The 24968-nt window shown below is 52.2% G+C and overlaps 12 protein-coding genes; 7 read left to right on the top strand and 5 right to left on the bottom strand.

Moving 5' to 3' along the window:
- Positions 1-367: 367 nt before the first annotated feature.
- On the top strand, positions 368-2273 carry RCC_00166 (related to beta-hexosaminidase precursor; the record flags this gene model as incomplete). XM_023765322.1 has 4 exons in its annotated part: positions 368-517; positions 572-1736; positions 1790-2010; positions 2070-2273. 4 exons carry the CDS (start codon positions 368-370, stop codon positions 2271-2273), a joined length of 1740 nt encoding a protein of 579 aa, XP_023621090.1.
- Positions 2274-2460: 187 nt separating this feature from the next.
- RCC_00165 (probable NAD-dependent protein deacetylase hst2-1) lies at positions 2461-3591 on the bottom strand (the record flags this gene model as incomplete). The annotated part of the gene is made up of 1 exon (XM_023765321.1): positions 2461-3591. The coding sequence occupies one exon, from the start codon at positions 3589-3591 to the stop codon at positions 2461-2463; it is 1131 nt and encodes a 376-aa protein (XP_023621089.1).
- A 666-nt stretch (positions 3592-4257) lies between these two features.
- On the top strand, positions 4258-5523 carry RCC_00164 (related to dienelactone hydrolase and related enzymes; the record flags this gene model as incomplete). XM_023765320.1 has 3 exons in its annotated part: positions 4258-4321; positions 4375-4530; positions 4589-5523. 3 exons carry the CDS (start codon positions 4258-4260, stop codon positions 5521-5523), a joined length of 1155 nt encoding a protein of 384 aa, XP_023621088.1.
- Positions 5524-5536: 13 nt separating this feature from the next.
- RCC_00163 (related to Arginine N-methyltransferase 2) lies at positions 5537-7039 on the bottom strand (the record flags this gene model as incomplete). XM_023765319.1 has 3 exons in its annotated part: positions 5537-5570; positions 5669-5714; positions 5767-7039. 3 exons carry the CDS (start codon positions 7037-7039, stop codon positions 5537-5539), a joined length of 1353 nt encoding a protein of 450 aa, XP_023621087.1.
- Positions 7040-7474: 435 nt separating this feature from the next.
- Positions 7475-10037, top strand: RCC_00162 (related to acyl-CoA cholesterol acyltransferase; the record flags this gene model as incomplete). XM_023765318.1 has 8 exons in its annotated part: positions 7475-8063; positions 8135-8413; positions 8507-9119; positions 9173-9318; positions 9369-9384; positions 9502-9508; positions 9555-9925; positions 9989-10037. The coding sequence occupies 8 exons, from the start codon at positions 7475-7477 to the stop codon at positions 10035-10037; spliced, it is 2070 nt and encodes a 689-aa protein (XP_023621086.1).
- Positions 10038-10253: 216 nt separating this feature from the next.
- RCC_00161 (related to calcium/mangenease P-type ATPase) lies at positions 10254-13404 on the bottom strand (the record flags this gene model as incomplete). XM_023765317.1 has 2 exons in its annotated part: positions 10254-10822; positions 10875-13404. 2 exons carry the CDS (start codon positions 13402-13404, stop codon positions 10254-10256), a joined length of 3099 nt encoding a protein of 1032 aa, XP_023621085.1.
- A 606-nt stretch (positions 13405-14010) lies between these two features.
- On the top strand, positions 14011-15864 carry RCC_00160 (related to double-strand-break repair protein rad21; the record flags this gene model as incomplete). The annotated part of the gene is made up of 1 exon (XM_023765316.1): positions 14011-15864. One exon carries the CDS (start codon positions 14011-14013, stop codon positions 15862-15864), a length of 1854 nt encoding a protein of 617 aa, XP_023621084.1.
- Positions 15865-18103: 2239 nt separating this feature from the next.
- On the top strand, positions 18104-18994 carry RCC_00159 (related to spherulin 1A precursor; the record flags this gene model as incomplete). XM_023765315.1 has 3 exons in its annotated part: positions 18104-18371; positions 18420-18620; positions 18726-18994. The coding sequence occupies 3 exons, from the start codon at positions 18104-18106 to the stop codon at positions 18992-18994; spliced, it is 738 nt and encodes a 245-aa protein (XP_023621083.1).
- Positions 18995-19684: 690 nt separating this feature from the next.
- RCC_00158 (uncharacterized protein) lies at positions 19685-20230 on the top strand (the record flags this gene model as incomplete). XM_023765314.1 has 2 exons in its annotated part: positions 19685-19776; positions 19882-20230. 2 exons carry the CDS (start codon positions 19685-19687, stop codon positions 20228-20230), a joined length of 441 nt encoding a protein of 146 aa, XP_023621082.1.
- A 719-nt stretch (positions 20231-20949) lies between these two features.
- RCC_00157 (related to C4-dicarboxylate transport protein mae1) lies at positions 20950-22370 on the top strand (the record flags this gene model as incomplete). XM_023765313.1 has 4 exons in its annotated part: positions 20950-21564; positions 21657-22080; positions 22134-22202; positions 22267-22370. The coding sequence occupies 4 exons, from the start codon at positions 20950-20952 to the stop codon at positions 22368-22370; spliced, it is 1212 nt and encodes a 403-aa protein (XP_023621081.1).
- A 393-nt stretch (positions 22371-22763) lies between these two features.
- On the bottom strand, positions 22764-23654 carry RCC_00156 (related to Gop-2 protein; the record flags this gene model as incomplete). The annotated part of the gene is made up of 1 exon (XM_023765312.1): positions 22764-23654. The coding sequence occupies one exon, from the start codon at positions 23652-23654 to the stop codon at positions 22764-22766; it is 891 nt and encodes a 296-aa protein (XP_023621080.1).
- Positions 23655-24247: 593 nt separating this feature from the next.
- RCC_00155 (uncharacterized protein) lies at positions 24248-24841 on the bottom strand (the record flags this gene model as incomplete). XM_023765311.1 has 3 exons in its annotated part: positions 24248-24394; positions 24459-24737; positions 24797-24841. 3 exons carry the CDS (start codon positions 24839-24841, stop codon positions 24248-24250), a joined length of 471 nt encoding a protein of 156 aa, XP_023621079.1.
- Between the last annotated feature and the right edge of the window lie 127 nt (positions 24842-24968).

Genomic DNA, 24968 nt, shown 5'->3' with positions numbered 1-24968 from the left:
GACGGCGGCAATAGGTTCTACGGCAGCCCTCCCTCCCTCTCGCAAGCATGCTTGCATGAGGTGCTAAATTGAACACGACTTGACGGAACTCGCGACGGCAGGTCAAGCGAGTTTGTATGCAGGTACTCACGACTGCCATTGTGGATTACTGCTATCATCATCTTGGGGCGGGGAAGACAAGCATGCAAGGCAGACGTAAATAGGAAGTCCTGCTGATTTTGTTCGAATTCATACACAAGGGATCCCGGCAAGGCTGCAGATCTCGGGCGGCGGACCCCGCTGTTTGCTGTATTCAAAAGAGGGAGGCAGATTTCCTGCCATCATCACAAACATAATCAACAGCATCACGGCCAAACACACCGGCGCAATGGTCGYCATTCGGAGTCTTGCATCGGTTGCACTGCTTGTGTCCAGTGCATTCGCAGTATGGCCGCTGCCTACGGAGTACTCCCACGGAGACAAGGTGCTGTGGATCGCGCGTGAGCATGTAACCGTTTCTTATCACGGAGCGGAGAATGTGAGACCCACCGTATTCTTCCAAACCGAGCAACTGCTCACAAATCTCGAACAGAACTCATCGGGAACCCAGAGCACATCGAGCAATGCAACATCTGGCAACCAGATCGTCAACAATGCCGTGGAGCGAACATTCAAGACTCTCTTCGAGCAGAACTTCTTGCCCTGGAAGTTCCACCCACGGTTGAGTAACTTCGAACCAGAAGAGGGCAGCGACGCCACCTACATCTCCTCAATCACCCTTACGCAAACCGCGGCCGATCCGGAAAACATCCTGAAGCCTAGCACTGACTTGGATGAGAGCTATTCCTTGGAGGTCACCGCAGATGGCAAAGTCAACGTGTCTGCGAAGACTTCGATCGGTCTGCTCTATGGCCTGACTACATTCTCGCAGCTCTTTTACAAGCACTCAAGCGGTACCGTCTACACCCCGCTTGCTCCAGTCTCTGTGACCGATGCTCCCAAGTTCAAGTGGCGTGGACTCAATGTCGATACATCGAGGTCGTTCAAGCCAATGGCTGACCTGTATCGCATGATCGATGCTCTATCTTACAACAAGATGAATCGACTTCACTGGCATGTGACCGATAGTCAGTCTTGGCCGCTTGAGATTGACAGTCTGCCAGAGGTTGCCGACAAGGGTGTGTATGTCAATTGGCAGCGATACACCAAGGAAGATGTCAAAGCTCTCCAACAGTACGGCGCGCTTTTGGGTGTCGAGGTTGCGCTTGAGATTGACAACCCTGKCCACACCGCCTCGATCGCTCTCTCGCATCCAGAACTTATCGCCGCTTTCAACGTCCAGCCCAAGTGGACGGACTACTGCGCTCAGCCTCCTTGTGGAACTTTGAAGCTGAACTCAACCAAGGTATACGACTTTCTGGAGAAGATGTTCGATGACCTGCTCCCACGCCTCGAGCCTTTCACCAGCTACTTCCATTTGGGAGGCGACGAAGTAAACAAGAATGCCTATAACCTGGATGATACAGTGGGCAGCAACGACAGTGCAGTGCTACAACCACTCATGCAGAAATACATGGATCGCAACATGAAGCAGGTCGAGTCTTACGGTCTCGTGCCACTGGTTTGGGAGGAGATGCTGCTGGATTGGAACTTGACTCTTCCGAAGAACACGATTGTGCAAACATGGCAGAGTGATGAGGCTGTTGCCAAAGTCGTCTCCAAAGGCTACCAAGCCTTGGTGGGCAACTCCAACTACTGTAAGCGAGTCCAATGACGGGGAGACGAAGTTTCAAACTGACAAGTATATTAGGGTATCTCGACTGCGGCAAAGGACAATTCCTGGACTTCTACCCGTCCAATGCCGCAAACTTCTTTCCATTCCAAGATTACTGCGCACCTGTGCACAACTGGCGTGCCATGTACGGCTATGATCCACTGAGTGGAGTTCCTGAGGACCTCGCACATTTGGTCCTTGGAGGCGAGACGCACATTTGGTCAGAACAGACGGACACTGAGAACCTGGATCCAATGGTGAGTAGTCTGAAGGTGCATGTCAAAATTTGGCGAAAAATTGAGCTAATCTTGTAAAGGTCTGGCCACGAGCCTGCGCTGCCGGCGAGGTCCTTTGGAGCGGTGCCAAGGATGCATCCGGACAAAACCGATCCACCGTCGAGGCTTCTCCTCGTTTCGCCGAAATGAGGGAGCGACTCATCGCTCGAGGTATCCGAGCTGATACCTCCTTCCAACCCTACTGCACGCAGAATGGGACGCAGTGCGCGTTCCCGGAGGCGTAATGTGCCGAATCGGACTGAAGCAGCATTGCTGAGAAGTTTGAGCTTTCAAACGCAAACCACGGACTTGCATCCGTGGTAGAAGATTGACCTTCGGCATAGCATTGGGTTACTGTCATATGTTGGCGTTTGTCGACGGGTGGGTTGCTTGCCGTATGAACAGTCATCAGGCTTAATGTACGCATACTTTTTAGAGCTTTGAAGAACCGTCCTTGTCATCGTCGGCTTTCTGACCGATGAAGATGTGCCCAAGACTACCCTTGCTGTCCTCGTGTGGTTTCTTTGGCTCAGTGGGAAGCCGCTCATTGCGAACCTTTTCTTCATGCCACTTCGACAAGTTGAGCGTCTCATCGACTTCCTTCGTCAATCGCGCAATCTCTTCCTCTAGCTCCTCATCTGTACGCCTCTGTTTTCCGGCGGGCTGCTCGACTTCGACATTCTTCGCAGTTCTGTAGTTCGGAGCAGTGGAAGCCCACAGCGCTTCCAGTTCATCAAGCCAACCACACGCCTCTGCAAGCTTTCTTACCCCCTCGTCGCAGTCYCCAAGTATAAGCACATCATCTGCGCTTGTGCCTAGGCCTCCCACGCGCTCCTTATTAATGAGAACACGCGGCGTGGAACCTCTGCACATTGACGGTAAGCTAGCAAATGGCTGTACTGTCAAGCTTGTTCCCATAACGATGCAAAGGTCCGCTTCGGCCGGAAGAGATCGTGCTTGAAAGAAGGCAGCAGGTAGCTGTTCACCGAAAAATACAATCTCTGGCTTGACAAGTCCCTTGCAGTCGTAGCATCGTGGGATCGTCTTGGATGCGATGTGCTTCTTGATATCCGCTTCAGGATATGGTGCTTTGCATTCGATGCAGCTTTGTCGAGCGAAAGAGCCATGCGCCTCTACGATCTTGTCGTCCGGTACTCCCGCTTCTCGATCAAGACAATCCACGTTTTGTGTGAAGTGCTTGAGCAACAAGTCTTTGTCGTGAAGGAGCCGAATGAAGGAATGCGTGATGGTCGGTCGATACTTTCCAGGGTAGATTTCATGGGCAAGCGTGTAGAAAGGCTCGGGCTTGTCCCTAAAGTAGCTGATATCGAACACAGCCTCTGCATAGGGAAGGTTCAACCGTGCAAGATTTGCATACAGTCCAGTATCGGGAGATCGAAAGTCGGGGATTCCTGCTGAAGTTGATATGCCAGCTCCAGTCATAACCACAATCTTCCGCGCCCGACCACTTTTGATGTATTCTCCAACAGCCTCGATAGTCCTGTYGGTTAGAGCCTGTGGCTCGACCGACTCGTTGACCGGCGAGCTCTCCTCATTGCCCATCTTGAAGGAACGTCCGACACTTCCGCGCGAGCGATTGTTGGACTTGTCAGTCTTTCCGCCCTTTTGGTTGCGGTGGTTCTTATGTTTTCGCCCTATGGCTTCCTGATTGTCCCGCGAAGCTGGACAGCGGAGTTTATTGTGTGTGGATGAAGTCTGCGATGGATGAACAACCTGGTGGTGGTGTGGAGAAGAAAAAGAAATGTCAACCACCAGAACGTGGCAAAATATCAAGACCACGAGCTTGGAGATCGATTTCCCCTATGATCGCTTCGAGAACGTTCACTTTCGCTTGTGATAAGGCCTGGTTGGTAAGATGTGGTTCGTCTCCTCTGCAGCCGAGTGATTAATTCCGAGCAGGCGCGATGACGTAGCCCTTGCCTTTCCTTTAAAGTTCAGGTCCGATTCACTTCCTTTCACGTGCAAGGAGATCAGCACAATACATAAACTCATCTCATTTTCGGAAAGCGGATACTATTCTTGGCATATCTGTTGTCTTTCAGGTCCTGCGAGGTACGCTGCTCTACTTGCCAGTAGCTTGGGAAGACAGTCTTCCCCGCGCCAGAAAAGCAGCATTCACAGCTATAATGATTTGTAGTAATCGGTCATACACCACTAGGATCTTGCCATTCCTGACGAGAGGACTCGGAGAGTGGCCAGAACACCAAAATGAGCACCTCAAGCGGCTTCCTCAAGTTCAACAGCAGGCCAACCCAGCTGTATGTTACAGCAGGTATGCATTTCTCAGCCGTCACGTCCTATCTCTCTAGTAGTAACATTTTCTAGATGAAGATGAATTCGATACGTTGTTCTTGAGCTACCTCCAAGAGGAAGGCTTCAAAGCCACATATCTTCCCTACCGAGGGGGAGGTAGAGCATATTTCAACGAGCTGAAGCACCTCGCCGATGACCTAGAGATAGGTGAAAGCTATGGCATCATTGGTCAGTCTTCCTCTCCTGTCCACTACTGTATGTGGAAAGCGCTCTAACAATACCCAAGCTTTCGCCAGCGCCGCAACAGATTGTCTGGAGTTCCACATCAAACCTCAACCCAAGCTCGCAGCTCTCATAGCTTACTATCCAACCGAAATTCCGAAACCCAACACCAAGTATCCCGTGCACTTGAAGGTACTCTGCCATATAGCCGGATCTCAATGCTTCGCACCTGCATTCCCCTCGTACACCTACCAAGGAACCCTGCCTGGCTTCGCAGAGTTCGATCTCGAAGAGTACGATAAAATCGCAGCATCTCTGAGCTGGACTCGAAGTCTTACGACAATCCGAAAGGCATTTCAGGTCGAACTAGACAAAGGTCTCCAATCTGCAAAGGACGCACACGTTAGCCAGATTTGTTCACGTCACGATCTTGCCGGGGCACTCGGAACGATGGCACTCGATTGTTTCGTCAACAATGTGCCAACCATGACAGGAGGTGTTGGAAAAGAGCAGCTTTTGAAGTTCTACAAAGACTACTTCATCTCCAAAGGGCCTCCCAGTCTAACGGTCAAACTCATCAGCAGAACGCTTGGAGTTGATCGAGTCGTCGATGAGATGATTGTCAGCTTCAAGCACACGCATGATATTCCTTGGATCCTTCCCAGCGTAGCGCCCACGGGGAAACAGGTGCATATCGCTATGGTGAGCGTGGTGAGCGTGCGCGGAGGGAAATTAGTCTCCGAATCGACCTATTGGGATCAAGCTTCCGTTCTGGTGCAAGTTGGACTGCTGAACCCATCGCTTGTGCCGGAGAATTTCAAGAAGCAGGGCCTGAAGAGGTTGCCAGTCTACGAAGCTGAGACAGCAGCCAAGGTGCTGGATGAGGACAGCCACCCAAGCAATGGTCTTCTTGCAGATTGGGGCAAGCCAAGGGCGGAGAACGGGCTACCCGCGAGACCCAAACAGGCTGCCGATGGTGGGCACGCGAAGGGTTCCTGACCAGAAACGTGCTTCAACCAACCCATGTGCATGTGGGCAGTCGGTACCTGAGCAGAAGAACCATTAGCGAGATGCCAGACGGGCCGGCAAAGCAGGGACGGAAATCGGCTGCAGAACCAGCGCATCATGTGTGGATTACACTTACTCGGGAACTTCCCAGTACGACCGGCGGATTCCAGTCCAAGAGGCGCCTGTGGTGAAGTCAGTAAAGGCAGGTGTGCGAAGTCTCTGTCAGACACGTACCTGGATCTTGTTCTCCCTTGAGGTTGGGTACCTGTAATACAGTCCACTCAACGTCGAAACCAGCGTTCTTGAGATGCTCCTCAGCAACCTCAGTGTAGACATCGTAGCAAATCTGTCTATCCGCTCCCAGACCGTTGTAGAAACCGAATTTGCCATTGCGGTCAATCAGAGCGATGCAGTGCTCCTCAAACAGCTCCTTGAGATCAGAATAGTCCTCAGCATATGTGTCGTAGTACAACGCGTCGAGCACAACACCTTGCTCGGCGAGCTTGGGGAGGACATCCTGCCATCTGCCCTCGCATACGGTGACATTTGGCTTATCATACCAGCCAGTCTCCCGCATATGCTTTTGAACAGCAGGGTGCGCCTCGACAATGTAGTGCATCTGTGGGTTGTTCGCGAGAAACATGGTATCAACGATGCCCATTCCGTGACCGATGTTCATCGTCCTCAGACCTTCCTTTGGACACAATTTATCCGCGGATGCCTTCATAATCTCCGTCTCCCAGTCCATCATCACAGCATTCTTGTCCGAGTCGAGCAGACGTCCAGGAGAGTAGATGAGCTCTGATTTGAGGTAGTCCTGGTTGTTGACGTTTGGGTTGGAAAGAACAACTTCAGGTGCGGTTTGATCGCCGTTCTCGTCCGTCTGAACAACTTCAGGCACTGTGGGCGGATTCGGCACAGGCTCGAAGCCATCGACAGCCGAGGCACCTCCGTTGCTCTGTCCATTTGACGTTGTACCAGCAGAACCACTAGGGGTTGGGTCCATCCCTACAACAGCGTCATCATCCTCCATCTCCTCATCCTCATCATTATCCGGCAGCAAGTCGTACTCGTCAAGTCTGCTGAAGAGCAGCTCGGCCATGACACCAGCAGTCACAATTGCTCTGTAGACCTTCTTCAAGCCCATTCTCAAGGCAATACAGCCCGGAGTCTCATCGTTCTTGTCGAGATCATTCCAGATTGCGCCATTCTCCAACAGCAGTTGGACGGTAGCAAGAGCAGCTTCCTCCTCAAGAGCATTGCTGTGGACAGCATCTCCCTCGCCATCTACGCCTGCCTCCTCGTTCAAGTTGCTATCAGCTTCGCAAGAAGCAATTGCGGCGTGTAGAGGTGAGAAGCCGGTTTCCGGGTCCTGGATTCTTGCGGAGCCGGTGCGAAGAAGTTTTCGCAGAGCTTCCAGATCGTGGTTGGTGGCGGCCAGCAGGATTTCGTCGTTGAGTGTGTTGGTATCTACGGCCATGGCGGTGTCTTCCTGTGCGGTGGTCATGATTGCGATGTGTCGTGGTTAAATCCTCCCGCCGGTCTCACGGTCTCTCGAAAAAAGTTATGGAAGAACCCAACGCCCAGCCATTCGACGTGGGGCAGACGCGGACCCTTGTTCCTGGGATAGAACTAGGTAGGTAGCTCCAGCACCATCATGAACGCGATCAAAAGGCATGGCACATCCTGTGAAACGTGCAGAGTTTCGTCGCAGACTCGCAGCCATCATCATGTTGGCGCCAGTACAGCGTCTGCCGTGTCATTGACCAACAAGGTCAGTGCTGATTGATCGCCAACGAGCACGTTCATGAGATGCGTCGCGTCAAACAAAGCCTTTCCAACTTTCGGGACCACTGCTGCAGTTTATGTCGTTCCGTCTTGTTACTTCCATCTCACCARCCAAGTCGCACACACACAACGTCGATCTCGATATAGCTCCATGATGACAGAATCACCTTTTCAACGTCCGAAGCTGCAAACCCAAGACACGTTTCAAGCTCCTCAGCTATCGGGGACTTTAGGTCCCAATGGCATTGCTACTGTGCATCCCGACCATCCGGCATCGTCAAAAGGTAACGGCAGTGTCGGATTCAAGGATAAGGATCATGCCTTGCTCAGAACTACCGACGTATCCGCCCCTGCGCATTCCACCGTTGACGATGATGATGATGATGATGATGATGATGGAGAAGATGAAGATGAAGACGATGATTTCCTGGAAGACTACGACGATATCCGACCCAATCCAGATACATTGATCAGCACGAGGAGGAGCGTTGAAGTTGGCCGCCGACCCACTAGCGCAGATATGAGCTTCGAGCAAGGGRAGACTACAAGAAGAGCCTCTGCTGCTGCGGCTGCGAACATTCAGGTCCGACTAGAGCGGACAGGCAAGCAAGGCCACTACATCCTCACAGCAGACGATCCTGATCTGAAAGAGCTGCTGAGAAAACGAATCGAGCGAGAAGATGCAGATGCAGGAAGCGGGAAGCCTCGTACGAGGTTCAGGGACCTAGTGTTCACCAGACAATGTATGCAATTCGTAACCACAAAATGTCCCCTCTTGGAATTCATGTGCAAGGCTCACAATTTCGTTTCCCAGTCACCACTTTCGATAGGCGACATGCTGCTGCGCAAGATAGCCCCTTCTTCGGCTTCTTCACCCTCTTCTGGATCTCCATGGTTTTGATCTTCATCCAGCTTGTTATGAGGAATCTGCGGGACTATGGAAGCATTTTTGGACCAAACCAAGTCTTGAAGCTGATGTGGAGCAAAGACATTATCTTGCTCGGAATCACCGACGGTGTCATGTATGCCTCTACGTTCGAGGGATTGTTCTTCCAGAAATTGGTCAAGGCAGGCTACATCGATTGGTCGAAGAGTGAGTACACCCTAAATGATACTAGAGGATGATGCTGACACGAAACGGGCGGGTGGATCATACAAAATATGTGGCAGACCGGCTACCTGGCAGCTGTCATCGGGTTCACCTACCTACGCGAATGGCCATGGACTCACACGATATTTGTGGCTCTGCACGGTCTCGTCTTCGTCATGAAACAACACAGCTACGCGTTCTACAATGGTCACCTTTCTGGCGTCTACAAGCGAAAGGCGTCTCTGGAGCGGAAACTCAAGCAGTTAGAAGCCACACAAGCGGTCGAGGTCCCCTCTAGCCCAAATGGCGCATCTCACCACTCGCAGCACTTTAATTCGACGGGCGCGGATCTTCGGCCTGACAACATTGCGATTCGACGTCCCTCTGCCAGCATCAGAACATCCCCCAACGGCTCCGAGAAGAGCGAAGTGGCAGCAGTCGCGTCTGCTCTCGCCTCCAACCAGCCCATTACTGCCGACCAAATGACTACCTTTTCTACTGTCATCAAGCACGAGATTGAAGAGCTTACCAAAGAATTGCATGGGAAGTCCGAGAACGGGAAAAATGCGTACCCTAGAAACCTCACTCTTGGCAATATGGCCGACTGGTCCATCCTTCCAACTCTTGTTTACGAACTGGAGTATCCTCGTCAAGAAGAGATAAGTTGGGCGTATGTGGCCGAGAAGACAGCGGCGACCTTTGGCGTGCTGTAAGTTCCTTGATTATTCAGGGACTCCAGAACATGATACTAACACATATAAGGGCTGTGATGCAAGTTGTCAGTCAAGCGTACATATATCCTGCAGTAGCTGCTACTATTGCCATGAAGGAATCTGGCATGACTCTGCAGCAGCGCTGGCAGGAGTTCCCGTTCATTGTGAGCGACATGCTGTTTCCGCTGCTGATAGGTACGTACTATAAAGACGTATCTCGCACATGAAGCTGACGTTCTATGCAGAGCAACTCCTTACATGGTGAGTGAATGGAGTACAATAATCTCTCAGAGTAGAGCCCATATCCTTTCACATGCTACACTAACCCCTGATCCATATCGTCAAACATTGCTGACCTTTCCACCCTTTGTGATTTAGGTACCTGGTAAGATTCCCGCCCTCCAATAGCCAATCCCAGCTAACATCAATAGATATGGGAATGCATCCTCAACGTCCTCGCCGAACTCACCCGTTTCGCGGACAGAGGCTTCTACGGCGACTGGTGGAACAGCGTCACCTTTGATCAATACGCCCGTGACTGGAATCGACCAGTCCACAACTTCCTCCTCCGACACGTGTACCACTCTAGTATTTCAACCTTCCAACTGAGCAGAAAGGCCGCGACCTTCGTGACGTTTCTGCTGAGTGCGTTGGTGCATGAGATGTGCATGGCTCTGATCTTTAACAAAGTCAGAGGATATCTGTTCTGGTCGCAGCTTTTGCAACTGCCGCTCGTGGCGTTCAGCAGATCAAAGTTCATGAAAGATAGGACTATATTGGGGAATGTGGTCTTCTGGGTTGGGTAAGGCAAACATACAATCTCTCCTGGTCAATATACCGGCTGACCACGATATTTCATTTCTAGATTGTTCATTGGGCCGTCGGTCTTGACCAGTCTTTATCTGATTGTGTAATGAGCGAGCAAAAGAAAGGATGCTCCCTATTGAGTGGCTTGTGAAACATCCGCCTTGGTTCGATCGGAGGAAGTATCCTCACTGATGTAGCGCCTCGGCTCGACTCGCAAGCAGCTAGACATTCACTTGCCCCAGTCTTTGAGACTACCATGTCGAACTCTGGTCGAAGAATAGTTCAAATATACAAGAAAGCTCATCCATCTATACATCAGCTCCTTAAACCCTCGAACTGTAGCCTCTCCCGGCGCTCCCACCCCCTGATTTCCTCCGTTCCCACCACTTCCTCCCCTCGTCGACCCAAAGCACCAAACTACCAACAGCCACCAACCTCCCTAGGTCCCACCATCCCAACGCCTCTGTCTGAAACACTCCCTGCAGAGGAGGGAAATACACGACAAGTCCCTGCCCCACCAAACTACCCAGCACTGCAAAATTAAACATGGAATTGCCTCCCTCTCCCCAAAGCGGTAGCTCCCCCTTGAGAACGCTCTTGGTAGCGGACCGGCAGGAAAGTGCATTGAACATGTCAAAGACAACGAATTGCGTAAATGTCAAGGTGGTATCTCGTGCGGAAACAGAATGAGCTGCCAGATCCTCGGTCGTGAGGTTCGAGACGTAGGTATACAATGTGCCGAGGAGAATGATAGTCGCGGATTGAAGGACGCGTCTTATTAGGCGTGGGGTTAGGACGCGGGCGTTTCGAGGTCGGGGAGGGAGGGTCAGAAGAGCGGGATCCACGGGCTCTACGCCGAGGGATTGGGCTGGAGGGCCGTCCATGAGAATATCTGTGAAGATTTGTTAGTAGGTTTCATTCTTATGTGGCAAAAGGCGACCTACTGATCCACAAGATCTGCATCGCATTGAGTGGATTCTTCCACCCTCCCAGACTGCTCATCATGACTAAACCTAGCGCCGCCACGCTTGTGGAGAGCTGAAAGGTCAAGAAATTCTGAATGTTATAGAAGATTCCTTTCCCCTCTTCGATCGCGCTTAGGATGGTGCTGAAGTCGTCGTCGGTGAGAATCATGTCTGCGGCTTCTTTCGCCACGTCTGTTCCCAATTTTCCCATGCTGATTCCAATATCCGCCTTCTTCAACGCGGGAGCATCGTTTACACCATCACCGGTCATTGCAACCACGTCTCCGCGAGATTGCAGTGCGGAGATGATCTTGAGTTTGTGCTCTGGCGATGTGCGGGCGAAGATGGAGATGCGATCCATAACGCCTGCAAGATCTCCGGGTGACATGTTGTCCAGTTGGTCGCCACGGAGGACCGGAGATCCAAGTGCCGAATTCAAGTTGATGGGCATACCGAGCTTTTTGGCAATGGCTACTGCAGTAGTTTCTGCGTCACCTGTTATCATGATGACTTTCACTCCACCAGCCAAGAGACGGCGAATAGATCGATCTACGCCTTTACGCGGAGGATCTGACATGCCCACGAGCCCTGCAAAGCACAGACCCGAGTACGTTTCATCGTTGGATGTTGAAGGTGGGTTAGGAGTGGTAGAACGAGATCGAGGCTTGGAATTCATTTTGACAGGTCCCGATGCGAATGCAAGCACACGGAGTCCTTCTTCTGCCATGGTCTGGGCGGCACGCTCTACCTCTGCTCTTCGTGTGGCATCCATGACAACTTCACCGGCCAGGGAAGATATGTATGTGTCACACCGGGCGATTACTCTCTCCAATGCACCCTTGATGTAGGCAGTGTCATTCCCATCGCTGCCTTCAACTATTACACCCATCCATTTGCGTTCGCTGGAAAAGGGTATCTCGTGCTTGCGCTCGCCGATTCGACTGCGGACATCGTCTTCGTGGAAATTGTCCAACAAGTCGAGGAGTGCTACGTCCGTGGGTTGACCAGCCCAGCGGGACTTGGCGTCTGCAAGATCGTCGCCACCAGTGCTGGCCAGTACAGCTGCGCTTGCGGCAGTCACCTGACCGTGTGAATGCGTGTTGAGTCGGGCATTGTTGACAACATTGGCGGCACGAAGAACCGCCTGTGTGGTGGTGCCGTTGGGAGAACTTGTCTGCACCTTCGACACTTCCTGGGGCGCACTGTCCCCAAAGGACCACATCTTAGTCGCAGTCATGTGATTGACAGTAAGGGTTCCCGTCTTGTCGGAACAGACAACATTGACCGATCCAAGTGTTTCGACGGAGGGAAGTCTCCGCACAATGGCATTCCTTTTGCTCATCCTCAACACACCCAGCGCGAGCGTGACCGTCACGATGATGGGCAGCCCCTCGGGGATGGCTGCAACTGCCAGAGAAACCCCAATTTGAAACAGCTCGAGGAAAGCCATGCCTCGCCATAAGCCCACCAGCATGATCAATCCAATGACACCAAAGGACATATRGCTGAGGTCCTTGCCTAAACTGTCCATGGTCTGCTGGAGAGGTGTCCTGGGCGCCTCGATCTCCTGCAGCGATGCGCTTATAGCACCAAATTCCGTGTCCCCGCCGGTTGCAATGACAATGCCCTGGCCGTAGCCTGAGCGAACCAGCGTACCCTGGAATGCAATGTTCATCTGGTCCGTAAGGCGTATGTCCCCTCCAGCTACTGTCCCCTGGTAGGCATTTGGATCGGCGTGTCCATTCATCACCGCACCCACATTCACCACATTCGCTGTCTTCCCCACCGGCTCATTCTCTCCTGTCAAATTGCTCTCATCAATGCTCAGATCTGCGCTTTTTGTAATTCTGATATCGGCTGGTATCCTGTCGCCAGTGTGAAACAGTACTAAATCACCTGTCACTAGCTGCTGTGCGGAAATGGTTGTGCTCGCAGACTCCGCGTTTGCAGCACTCGAATTTCCTGGTCCTTTCGCCTCGCCGTTTACGTCCGCTACAGTCCGTATTACATGCGCAAAGTGAGGGACCAGTTTGTTCAGCGCTTCCAAGCTCTTCTCGCTCCGGTATTCCTGGACAAATGCGACCGTGACCACAATCGTCACTGCAATTGCTATTGAGATGGCATCCTCATAGTTGCCCATGATTGCAGAAATACCAGCGCTTGCCAATAGGAGTAGGATCAAGGTTTCCTTGAATTGTTGAACAAATCGCAGCCATAGTGGCTCGGGCTCCTCGTGAGGTAGCTCGTTCGGTCCTTGGATGTGGAGGCGCGTCGAGGCATCGGAGGGGTGTAGGCCGTGCCCAAGTGAAGTGGAATGTCGAGCCGCGACGGCTTCAATGGAGAGGGTCGCATGGTGACTGCTGATGGATTTGTGACCCGTGAGCTTGATCCGACTGGCGCTACGACTGTGGCCGGTCGACCCTCCCTCCCCTCCTCCAATCCGCTCTATCGGTGGGCGAAGGCTTGACGGCTCCATGTAAGGCAGCGCTTCTGTAGTAACGCGGGACATGTCGAGACTTGAGGCCAGGCCATTAGGCACACTAGCAGTTCAGCTAGGGGTTTCCATGAAGCGCGGCTCGGGAAGGTGCAGTACAAAGTCTTTGTTCGCACTGTACCCTTTGAGCTCTCAATAGGAAGATGTGTCCGTAAAGTATTGAGCCGGGCATCTGGAAATCTGGAACCCCTACTCCACGCGTGCCTAGAAGACCGTGCTTTCCGATTTAGTCCACGTACATCCACGCAATCTCCACTCCGTCTGGCAAATTCCTGGCTGTGGCCTACCCAGGTACACCACTGATGATCTGCAACCATCATCCGTCGCGCCAGCCTCCAACCTTTTGAACATTCCATCCCGAACATTCAACCCCCACCGTCACGATCGAGACTTAGCGTGCGAACCGGTCACAGACTTGGGAGGAATTTTGATCACATCGCAGCAAGCCATGCGCGACGGCTCCACCTGAGAGGAGGGAAACAACTGGACGCGTCGCATCACAACAACCTGGAACGCGCCGAGAAACTTAGTCGCAACCAGCTGCTTGCAACACAAACCGCGCCGGAACACGTCTGAAGCCACCATTCTGATCGCGTGCAGAGCCACCACCCAACCGCCATCATGTTTTATTCGGAGCTGCTGCTGACGAAAACCGGACCACTTGCGAGAGTGTGGTTGGCGTCAAACCTCGACCGGAAGCTCACCAAGCAGAACGTATTGCAATCAAATTTGGAGGACAATGTCAAAACCATCATTGGAGGCGAGCAGGCGCCAATCGCGCTGCGACTCAGCGGGCAGCTGCTGCTGGGAGTGGTCAAGATCTATAACCGCAAGGCCAAGTACCTTATGGACGACTGCAGCGAGGCGCTGCTCAAGATCAAAATGGCCTTTCGCCCGGGCAATGTCGATCTGCCTGCGGACCAGTCCCACAAGGCCAATCCGATGGCACTCATGATGCCGGATACCATCACCGAGCTAGACCTCTTTGCGCCGCTTCCGGATCCTGAAGACATTCTACGAGAGCCAGAGGCTCGCGCTCCGGGCCAGGATCCCACTCTGCTCGATTTTGGAATGAGCCAGATACTAGACAGCCAGACACCCACCCGCGCGAACCAGAAACGGACGCTCCAACTCGACGATGACGATTTGGGTCTAGATCTTGGTCTGGACGGTGGAGACGATCTAATCCGCTCAACACCGATGAGTGATGGCCCARGCATTGAGATGGGACGGCGAGCACCTACACCACGCCGAGACGAGCCCACTTTGCTCGAAGACGATGATCTCGGCTTGGATTTTGGTTTCGGCGCAGATACGACTTTGGGCGGACGGGAAGGTTCGGTCATGCCTTCACGGGAGTTTAACGATGAGCCTCTTAACGTGGGCGATGACCTCCAAATGGGCGGCATGGACGGCAACCAAGATATCGAAAAGGACAACGCTGCTGCTCTAGAGCGTGCAGATCGCCGACAACGCGATTCGGACTCTCCACTCTCTTCCGTTCGCTCCAGCATGGAACGTGATTTAGAACGGACCTTCCAACTCGATCAAGCCGGGCAGGATGAGACAGACCCGACTATTGTACAAGCTGCCCAGCGCGTCAAGCGAAGGAGAGTAGTTCGCATGGACGCCCAAACAGAGCTACAGACAGCCGTCCTCAAGTCTCAGCAAGTCGATCATTCAGCGATCACTAAAGCACCTTCTTACCTGCCTCGGGATCCACTTCTCCTGCAATTAATGGAGATGCAACGCAATGGCAGCTTTGTTAGTAACTTGATGGGAGATGGGCGTATGCAAGGCTGGGCTCCTGAGCTCCGTAACATCTTTTCACTCGAAGTTGTCCGCAAGGCCGGCGACAAGAAGCGCAAGCGCGACTCCGGGATAGTTGCAGATGTTTCTCCAGCTGGCTCCCGGCATCAGACGCCACAGCTCGAAATTCCCGAGGACAATGATGAAGGTCTCCAAGCAAGTTCAGGAGGCCTGAATGATTTCCCAGACATCACACTCAACGACGAAGACGCACCTCTCCTCATGTCCGACCGTGTTGAGGATGAGGAGGAAATTGACGAGATGGGAGATGCTATCAACTTTGATGTCACAGAAGCTCCCCTTCTCCACCCTTCGCAATCTGGAGCTGTAGCTGTAGAGACCAAACGCATGGTCCATCGCCTGCGAAAGCATTTTGCACCCGACCACCCACAAGATCTGAATGAGCCACCTACTTCCAGCAAGAGGACTGTGGCGAGCGCTCTGTTCACCGATCTATGTCCAGAAGAGACAACAAGTCGACAGGAAGCCACGAAGAACTTTTTCGAATTGCTTGTGCTAGGAACCAAGGACGCAATAAAAGTCGAGCAGCAGAGCTCGGAGCTGGGGTTGCCCATTCGGGTACGGGGAAAGAGAGGACTATGGGGAGCTTGGGCAGAGTTGGGCGAAACGGCGAGTCAGCGGGTGGAGGTGGAGGTTGGTGCGTAAGACTTGAGGCGTGGGCTGATCTGCTTTAGTTGTGTTGAGCGCACGGTGAGCATGGAGTTCTTGGGGCTCATTTTTGTGCTTGGCATGCGTTTTTGGGGGATACCGGAATGGAGTAAAGAACGGGCGGTCGGAGTTTTGGGACGATGAGTTGAAGAGGATCACGGCTGGGACGTTGACCGTGGCACGATAGCGGGCGCGCGATTGATCATCGTTGCGTCTTTCAATTCGGGGTGTAGATTATGAATCAAGCACAGATACCAGACTGAGCGATTGATTTTTCTTGGCCTACTTTTGAGTGGCATTCCACTCTTCCCCTGGTCCTGCCCTTGTGCGTATCAGCTGCACGAGAGGCCACATGCCGCCAAACGTCGATGACTTTCCAGATACCGGAACCCGCAATTCCAGGACTCTTGTTTAACGCTCCCGGCACTTTCGAGGAGCTTGAGGACAAGAAACCTAGACAGCTACAACTGACATTAAGAGCTTCCTCTCACGCTTTTGTGATCCGAGGCATGGACCCTTCGTCATGGCTAGCAGACGCAGAGGTCGCACTTGCCATAAATGGACTTTGCAGTGGTTGATGTCWACGTGGACACAGTCAATGCTGTACGTCGCGACACTACTTTCCGTCGGCGGAAACGGAAAGCATGCGAATACTGCCCAATTTGCGTTGTAGCGCAGCACTATCATTTTCACCCCGTCGACCATCACCATGATAAGCATGGCATGAGCTTGATGACGACTACACCGCCGATCGTTGTGCATGGTCCGATGGCGCGCACGTTTGTGCAGAACTGAGATCGATTGTCGTCATCTTCCCGCTCCATGTGGCGGTCCGAGCATGATCAAGCCAAAGAGGAATTCTACCTGCGGAGATGCTCGGCACAGCTATATGTCGGGTTCAGTCGCGTGCAGTGCGATGTACCAGACGTCGTTCGAAGCCGCGAGGTACATTGACAGTTTTCCTTGGTCTCACAAAACTACAGGTCAAACCAGATACGGCGAGCCGAACTGACTTCGGTTGAAGTTGCATGCGAGCGGTAAATTTGTAGCAATGCGGGAGAACAAGATCGAGTCTGGAAGGTTATGGACAGCGCAGTTGTCCATTGAAGAACACGACAGTGAGCGAGGTGAGGTTGGAACTGAGATGGCGCCAAGACTGCAGCCTTGCGCCTTCCTCACATTCTCGCCGCTCGGAGCCACCATTGACCGAACATCAACCTCCAGACTTAGACGCCCGTTTGCTTGCTCCCCATTCAACGACTGGACCAATTCGATGGCGCAGTGCGCTGTCAGGCAGAGCGGCCCGCCTGGTCCGCAACACATCGCAGAAGCCGTCTCGCCTCCCGGAATCTCAAATGCGTAGCAGGGATGCATATGGCCACATCACACGGATCTGTGTACATCGAGGTACGGCCTGTTCAGAATTGAAGAAGCCGTATCACGTACAGGCATTGCCGCATACCGAATGCCAGGGTCATCGTCTCACGTCGGTAGTACCATCCTCACAGGCTCGCGACTAAGGCGCTACCAGTCTGGTCTCAAAATATGATGCTGGAGGGTAGAGGCCGACTCTGGATGCCCACAGGTAGCATTCTGTCCTCAAACTGCAACGAACGAGCGGCCACGTTCTTCATTGACACTCGCCAGTAGTCTGACTGTCGGTATCGACTGGAACATAACGCACGTTGCAGGCCTCGCCTGTTGAAGTCGCAGCAAGGTCGATCCACTGGACTTGCCTATTTCGAGCCCGAAAGGCGTCGAGCACATGCATCGTCGTATCCGTCCGATTCAAACGTGGCTGAATTAAGTGTCATGAACTTGCTACCTGTTCCGTTTGCCTCTATCATTGTCGGTAATGACAAAATGAAGTGTCAAAGGCCATCCGCGATCACTCGTCACTGATATTGGAGCTGCAGCCCACGTCGCTTTTGCTCGGGGTTCGCATGGCAAGCCCCATCGATCTTTGAGACTAGACCATGCGAAGCTCGTGTGCCTTGAGGTCGGGCCACAGGGTATATAGAACTGTTTTCCGCCTCTTGGGTCTCAGCTTCGACCATAGCACGATCATCAAGGTTCTCTCGTCTACAACGCTACTTATTTGCAAGACTCGTCATCAGTCAATTGCAAACATCACACTCTGCTCCTCATCATCTGCCCTACGCTACAACACAGCTGTGGTTCTGCAACGCGACACCCAAGCGCACTCCGTCTGATACACTCAAGGTTCGACAAGGACATGTTTCGTCAGACCCCAACGATCTTGCGACTCCTTCTGGCTTTGCTCTGGCAGCAAGTCTCCGCCGTTGACCAGACCCGGGATGCGGCCATGGTCTCTAAACTCGATCTTGCCGCCACGCAGCTCGACCGGCTTGCGCTCATCCCGAACGATGAGGATTGGGTATTTGATTTCACGGCGCAGAAGCCCTACTACAGTTGGGCCCCGGGTGGAGTCACCAACATGAACGCTGCAACATTTGCCGCTGGACGCAAGAATGGATTGACCAGTGCGCGCTCTTGTCATCCCCAACTTGACTCAGACTAAACACTCACAGTGGCCATGGTAAACCTTGGACCCTGCTGCATGTTGCCGCCTCACCTTCATCCACGTGCTGCCAACTATGTTGTTGCGACCATGKGTAACACCACTACGTATATGTGGGAGGAGAACGGCGCGCATCTCATCACAACCAACCTCACTCCAGGAAAAGCTACCCTGTTTCCCGCTGGAGCCATGCATATGATGGTCAACACTGGTAAGCGACTACGCTTCACACCCCGCATGTGTATTGGTGACTTTTGCCTACTAGCAACGTGTAATTCCTCAGCCAGCACTAAAACATCAGCAGGTTGTGACAAAGCTCAGCTCGTATCTTCCCTGACCAGCGAAGATGCCGGCACACTCAACATCGCTGCCGTCCTTACCAACGGTTTTCCGCATGAGTATGTCAACGCCGCCTTTGGAGGCAATTTTGCAAATGACAATACCAGCGCCGCTGTTCCACCCATTGGTACCGGAGCTAATTGGGGCACTGATGAGTGCATGAAGAGATGCAACATCGAGCCCAGCAAAAATTCGGCGGCCAACAACGATGAGACTTCTGAAGGCCGGATCGGGAACAAACCATAAGCTGGACTTTGTGTTTGACCGACCGAACGGGATGCTCATGTTCATCGAGCTGTAACAGGCATATTGGTATGCGAGTCGATCGCTAGAGCTGTTGATATGGCTCTGTCAGCGGAGCGTGGGTTTCGGCGTTATGCTCATTACTCTTGTTCAGGTGCATTGTTGCTACACTCCGGGAAAGATGTGTCTTTTACGACAGCATATGCGCGTGCACTTTACCTTGGTCTAGTGTATACGAATGGCAGTGATCTTGGTGACTTCCCCGCTCTCTAAACCGCTGAACTTAAAGAGCACCTATTCCACATCCGTCATTCTGGAATGACGCACTATTTTCCGCCCTCAAATGACAATTTCATTGGATCCTTCGATGCTTTAAAGTGGGAAGTCCACGGTGGGAGCAGCAAAGCTCATACAGCACTCCAGCAGATATCCCATGCAGCGAGATCTGGGACCCTTTTTCGTATTGATATTCAAGGACGAATAATATCAAAGACGAATAATATCAAAGACGAATAATATCAAAGAGCATACAACCGGCGAACATGCCTCCGATCTTGCATATTATGCGCCATGGCCAGGGTTTCCACTCTCCAGAAGTGTCAAAAGACGGACATTTGATTCGCGACCCGCATCTTACGGACAAAGGCAAAAGCCAGTGTAGGCAAAGATGCAAAGACTTCGATCGTCACGATAATGTCGGACGCCCTCGACAAAATCATTACGTCTTCTCCCACTGACCATGTCAAGGTCGAACTACTGTTGGCTTCTCCATTACGGCGTGCTTTGTAAGTGCTTCGAAGGGTCGTTGCCCGGGGGAATATGCTTCTCAAGCGATGCCATCCCGTGTGTCTGCTGAGATATCGCTAATGCATCATGTTCCGCAATTGTAGACAAACATGCCAGCTTTCTTTCGCCCCTGGAATTGAACGGGGACTTGTCGTTGTGGCGGTACCACATGCAGAAGAGGTTTCGACGACACCATCGGACACGGGATCACCGGTGGACGAGTTACGAGAGGAATTTGGCGAGGTTGATTTCAACTTTCTAAAGGAGAAGTGGTACCTGCGGGAAGGAGAGTTCTCGAGCGATCCCAAAGCTGTAAACGAGAGGGCCAAGAAGCTGAGGAGATGGATCAAGCAGCGGCCTGAAAGGGAAATCGCTCTTGTGTCGCACGGTTTCTTCAATCACTTCTTGACTGGCGAGGTGACCGATGAAGGAGAGCAGACTACGCCTTGGTAAGTTGAGTAATAAGTTGCCGCAGAGAGTGTGAACGCTGATTGGTGACCCAGGTGGAATGAGGCAGAATTGCGAACATATACATTCTTAGAAGAAGATGACGAGTTGGCGTCTTTGCATGAAACGCCAGACTCTCTGTCAAGCCGTGGTGAAGACAGCGGAGAACGTTCCCTGAAGCTCAATATGCCATCGACCAGGGGAAGTTAGGCTACCAGATAAGCACGTGGTCCTAATTTGATCGGTGGATGCCGAATGCTTGTCTTCGGAAGTGCTTGCTTATCCTTGGATGGTTCGCCCTATTTGGGAAATAGCACCGCAGAGTGAATGTTGATATCGATGAACACGAGCATCTCACTCCTCATACTTCTCATAATCTTGGGCAACCCGATTCGACACCAGATTTTTTTGTACTGTCAATATTTCAATGCACCGGAAACAGCGGCACAGGCGGAGGTAAGACCTCGGAGATGACGTTGAAAATCACCACCCGTTCTCACGTAGACGCTTTCCCGAAACCTTTTACAACTTGTCCATGTCGACTTTTATTCGTCCCGGTTCAAAATCGAGGGAACAGTGCGTATCGGAACGCAAGAGAATGTGTTTGTACGGGAGACTCTGAGGCCCAGCAAACAACAAGCGAGGGAGCGTTGATCCTTCAACGTCGACCCTTCACCTCAAGCCAGCCATAATTTGGACACTCATTGCAACAGACCAATCCAACAATGGCAGAAAGTTCAGACTCCGACCCTAGGTCACAGGAAAATGGCAGTGTAGAAGAGAGTCACGCACATAAATTCGAACATCCAAAGCATCGCCGACTCCCATTTCGGCAATGGGTCGAAACGAACATGAACTGGAGCTGGTTCACATGCACACAGTCTACAGGTGGAATAGCGTCTCTATTATATGCTTGTCCGAAGCGCTTCGACGGACTTGACACAATTGGGACCATCATCTTCATATTCAACATCGTCCTCTTCCTAACATTTACAACTCTGATGGCCATCCGCTGGACCGGGAACCCATCAAAGATCAGGGACTGCTTCATCAAAGCACCAGAATGCTACTTCTTCGGGTCGTTTTGGCTTACCTGCGCGACAATGATCATCGATATGCAGCAATATGGTGTTCCTCATACCGGACCATGGCTCTTGGTAGCAATTCGGATCTGCTTTTGGACATATGCTGCAATAACCTTGGTCTCAACGACCCTCCATTTGACCTTCCTCATCAAATATACTCCCGTCGAGATCCACGAGTTTAACCCAGCCATATTTCTGCTGGTTCTCAATGCCATGCTTACAGGAACTGTTGCGGCTATTATAGCTGCAGATCAGGTGGGTCTTGTATCATGAAAGACGACCGAAACATATCTCCTCAATGTAAAAGGTTGACAATGTGTAGACAAGTGGTGCTGACATTCTCTTAGCCCCCCGCTCAACGCCTTCCAATCATCGTAGCCGGCGTTGCATACCAAGGCCTGGGATGGACGGTCTGTACATTCTTCCTGAACCTACTCATAGCTCGTCTGTTGGCGAAGGGATGGCCGAATCCGCCCCACACCAGACAAGGGCTCTTTATCATGGTGGGAACCAGTGGTTATACCATCGTTGCACTGATTGGTCTGGCTCGCGCAACAAATCCATTACCGTACGGGTACTTCAACACCCATCCAATGGCAGGCGAGGTACTCCTCATCGTAGCGACTTGGTTTGGGGTATTTCTCTGGGTCTTCACATTTTGGGTATTCAGCCTTGCTTCTTGTATCAACCTGTTTGGACTTTTCATTAAGGAAGACAGGAAGAATCTCAAGTTCGGCAATGTAGCCTGGTCCTTGGTGTTCCCTGTAGTTGGTGGGTTCTCTGACGGAGAAACTTTGCGACTTCATGCTGACAGTCTGATCCAGGGTTCACCCTATCGACTGTCTACCTAGGAGAGGAACTGGAGAGTCAAGGGATCCTCTGGGTCTCGGTCGGTAAGCACAATGGAATGGGATTATCTGGCATTACCCAAACACTTGCTGATCGTTGCTACCACAGGCATGACGATCATGGTCATCTCGTTCTGGCTTCTAGATCTTGCGCTCATGGCAAAGACAATTGTCATATCCATGTTCCTCGATCCTAGAGTCAAATTGTCATAGTACACTTGCATAGTACTAATTAGCGTTGCAATATGTTCACGATGAAGCTGTCCCTTCTTCTCGCAGCAAAAGACCCGACAAAAGGACCGAAGGCACAACCACATCGCCGTCACGAGATCTCTACTAGCGAGTCTGGCGGTCGCCTTGGGTCGCCTCGAACCGGCAGGATATGGGCCAGAATCCCCGCTGGCTTGCAATTGGCGTACGCCAGCTGTCGTGCGTTTGATGGCGCTTTTGTGCCCTGCGGTCCGTGTTTGCGCGTTTCAACATCCGATGATGGCTATGGTCTCTCGGTGGTGCTCCGGTAGTGCAGCCTAGTCCGCAGTCACGTCGCGGTCCTCCTTTGACAGATTCGCAGTGAGTATGCTGGAATCCGCGGAACAGTCATCCCTTTCAACCCATGTCCGTGTCTTCCTCACCACCGTCATTCGGCTCACGAGGCTCTTGACTCTCGTGGAACTGAATGGCATCGTCGATGTAGCTCAGTATAGCGCTGACACTGTCCTCGTCCTGTGCATCGAGCTTAAGGAACGACACCAGGCTGAAGTCGTCGATGAGCTGGCCGACTGCGCGATTGAGCTTAGAAAACGAAGCTCCACTCATCAAAGCCTGCGCGTCCTCGGGCTCGCCGTTGTCCACCCCGTCTTTGAACTCATACACCAGGCCGCTCTGAGGCGCATCTTGCAATAGACTTGTATCCGGATCGATGAAACGCTTCAACTCTTTCCGTGCGATCTGCCCCTTCACTTGATCCATCTTACTCAAGATGTTGATGTGTGGCAGTTCCATCATGATCATAGCACTCATCGCGCTGAGTGTGCCGGAGAAGAACTTGGAGCGATCGACGATGAAGGAGCTTTCGAGAAGGTACGCGGCGCACATGTTGATGTTCAGACTGCCTCGCGTGAGGTGTCTGAGCAGTTGTGGGATGATTGGAACGTGGGTGTACAGCTCGATTTGGCCAGGCATGTCAATGATGATGAGGTACTCTTCCGTCACATCCTCCAGAGGGTCGGTTATGAAGTCGAGGTTCTCCATGAGGAACTCGAAGCAGTAGATCAGTCCACCGTTGGGACCGAGATGAAGCTCCTCCATGACATCCTCGAGGGTAATGAGGTCCTTGATGTCAAGATCGGGCTCGTATGCGAACGTATCGGCGGCGGGGTCAAGGTTGATATAAAAGCATGACCTTCTGTTGTTCTGAAGGCATTGGATCAGAGATGCGCAAAAGGTGGTCTTGCCGGCACCGGCAGGTCCCATCACCGTCACTCCGTATCCAGGCATGTCGAAGTTTGAAGCACTTCCTGGACGGACGATGTGATGAGATTGTTTTCAGCAAGTCGATCGTGTTGATGGTTAAGCTTATTTTTGTCGGCCCCGAGATTCAGCCGTCAAGCACTCCAACACGAGACTGACATCTCACGGCAGTGGACGTTTAACATTCAATGCTTGGATGTCATATGCTACTTTCACCATTACCACAACATCGTATATTCGACTCATTATGCCCTTGGGTTCGAGGGCCGGTGAAATTGAAGGTTGCCGCCCTAGTTGTAGCAGGCAAAAATCTTGTATTTCCTACAACAACGGCAATACGATTAAGGAGACATTGTTTGGTCAGACAATCGATCCCCCGTATTTAACTCTCCGCAAGGCTGCTGCCTTTTGTGCTTGAAGCTACCGGTTCGTAAGCTTTGTCGTCGATTCACCACAAGGAGAGGCGGCAATCTTCAATTTCACTGGCCCTTGGGTATGTTTGCCCAAGCCCTCGCTTCCAACCTTTATTCCCTTCATCATTCGATAATGTCTCGTGCTAGCCATGCTGCTTCTTACAGCATTCCTTCGGTCCAGAGTACGCAGTAGCGTTGTCGCTACATCTACCTGCTGCGCTTCGACAGTATCACCATCAAGAGGGCGACGCAGACCGCGATGAAGCCGATGAAGGCAAAAGCCGTGTCCGTCTGAGCTCTGGTTACGGSAGCGCCTGCAGCATTGTCCGGAGTACCCAAGAGCACGGCGAAATTCTGGAATATCTGTTAGGCCGGTGTACCCAGTCATCAGAGAAAGTAGTAGGGACGGCGGACTCACAATGCCATGCCCCAGCAAGAGAAGAGCAGCGAGCCCATCGAGAACAACCATCGCGATCCAAGGGAACGCGGTTACGAACGCGGCGACCAGCCCGACGAGACAGTCGAGAAGACCGAAGGCACCCGCGGCGGCTCCATAGGCGAGGGAAGGAAGTAGGCGACCAGTGTAGCAGGTATAGCGATAGCGACCACGGTAGTATGCCTCGCAGTCTTTCTTGGCATCGGAGACGTCGATGTAGAGGCTGACACTCAAACCAAGAACGACCGCGCAAGATATAAGCTGCGAGAAGCTATGTCAGGTGAAGTTCAATTGTTGGCGATGGTCAATAAGTGGTATACCAGGATAGCTCTAGCAACAACGTTGCCAACTGTGACGCCGTTCATGTTGACCTTGTCGCGTGTTACTTGAGAGACGATATTACGGTGTGTCTTCAATAATGGGAGAGGTTTGGAAAAGAGCTGGAGGTGAGGGTGGAGAGGAAAGGGATTATACCGACACTTTGTATACTTT

The sequence above is a fragment of the Ramularia collo-cygni genome (assembly GCF_900074925.1).
Source record: "Ramularia collo-cygni strain URUG2 genome assembly, contig: RCC_scaffold01, whole genome shotgun sequence".
Lineage (NCBI taxonomy): Eukaryota > Fungi > Ascomycota > Dothideomycetes > Mycosphaerellales > Mycosphaerellaceae > Ramularia > Ramularia collo-cygni.
This window is presented reverse-complemented; position numbering and strand designations above follow the sequence as displayed.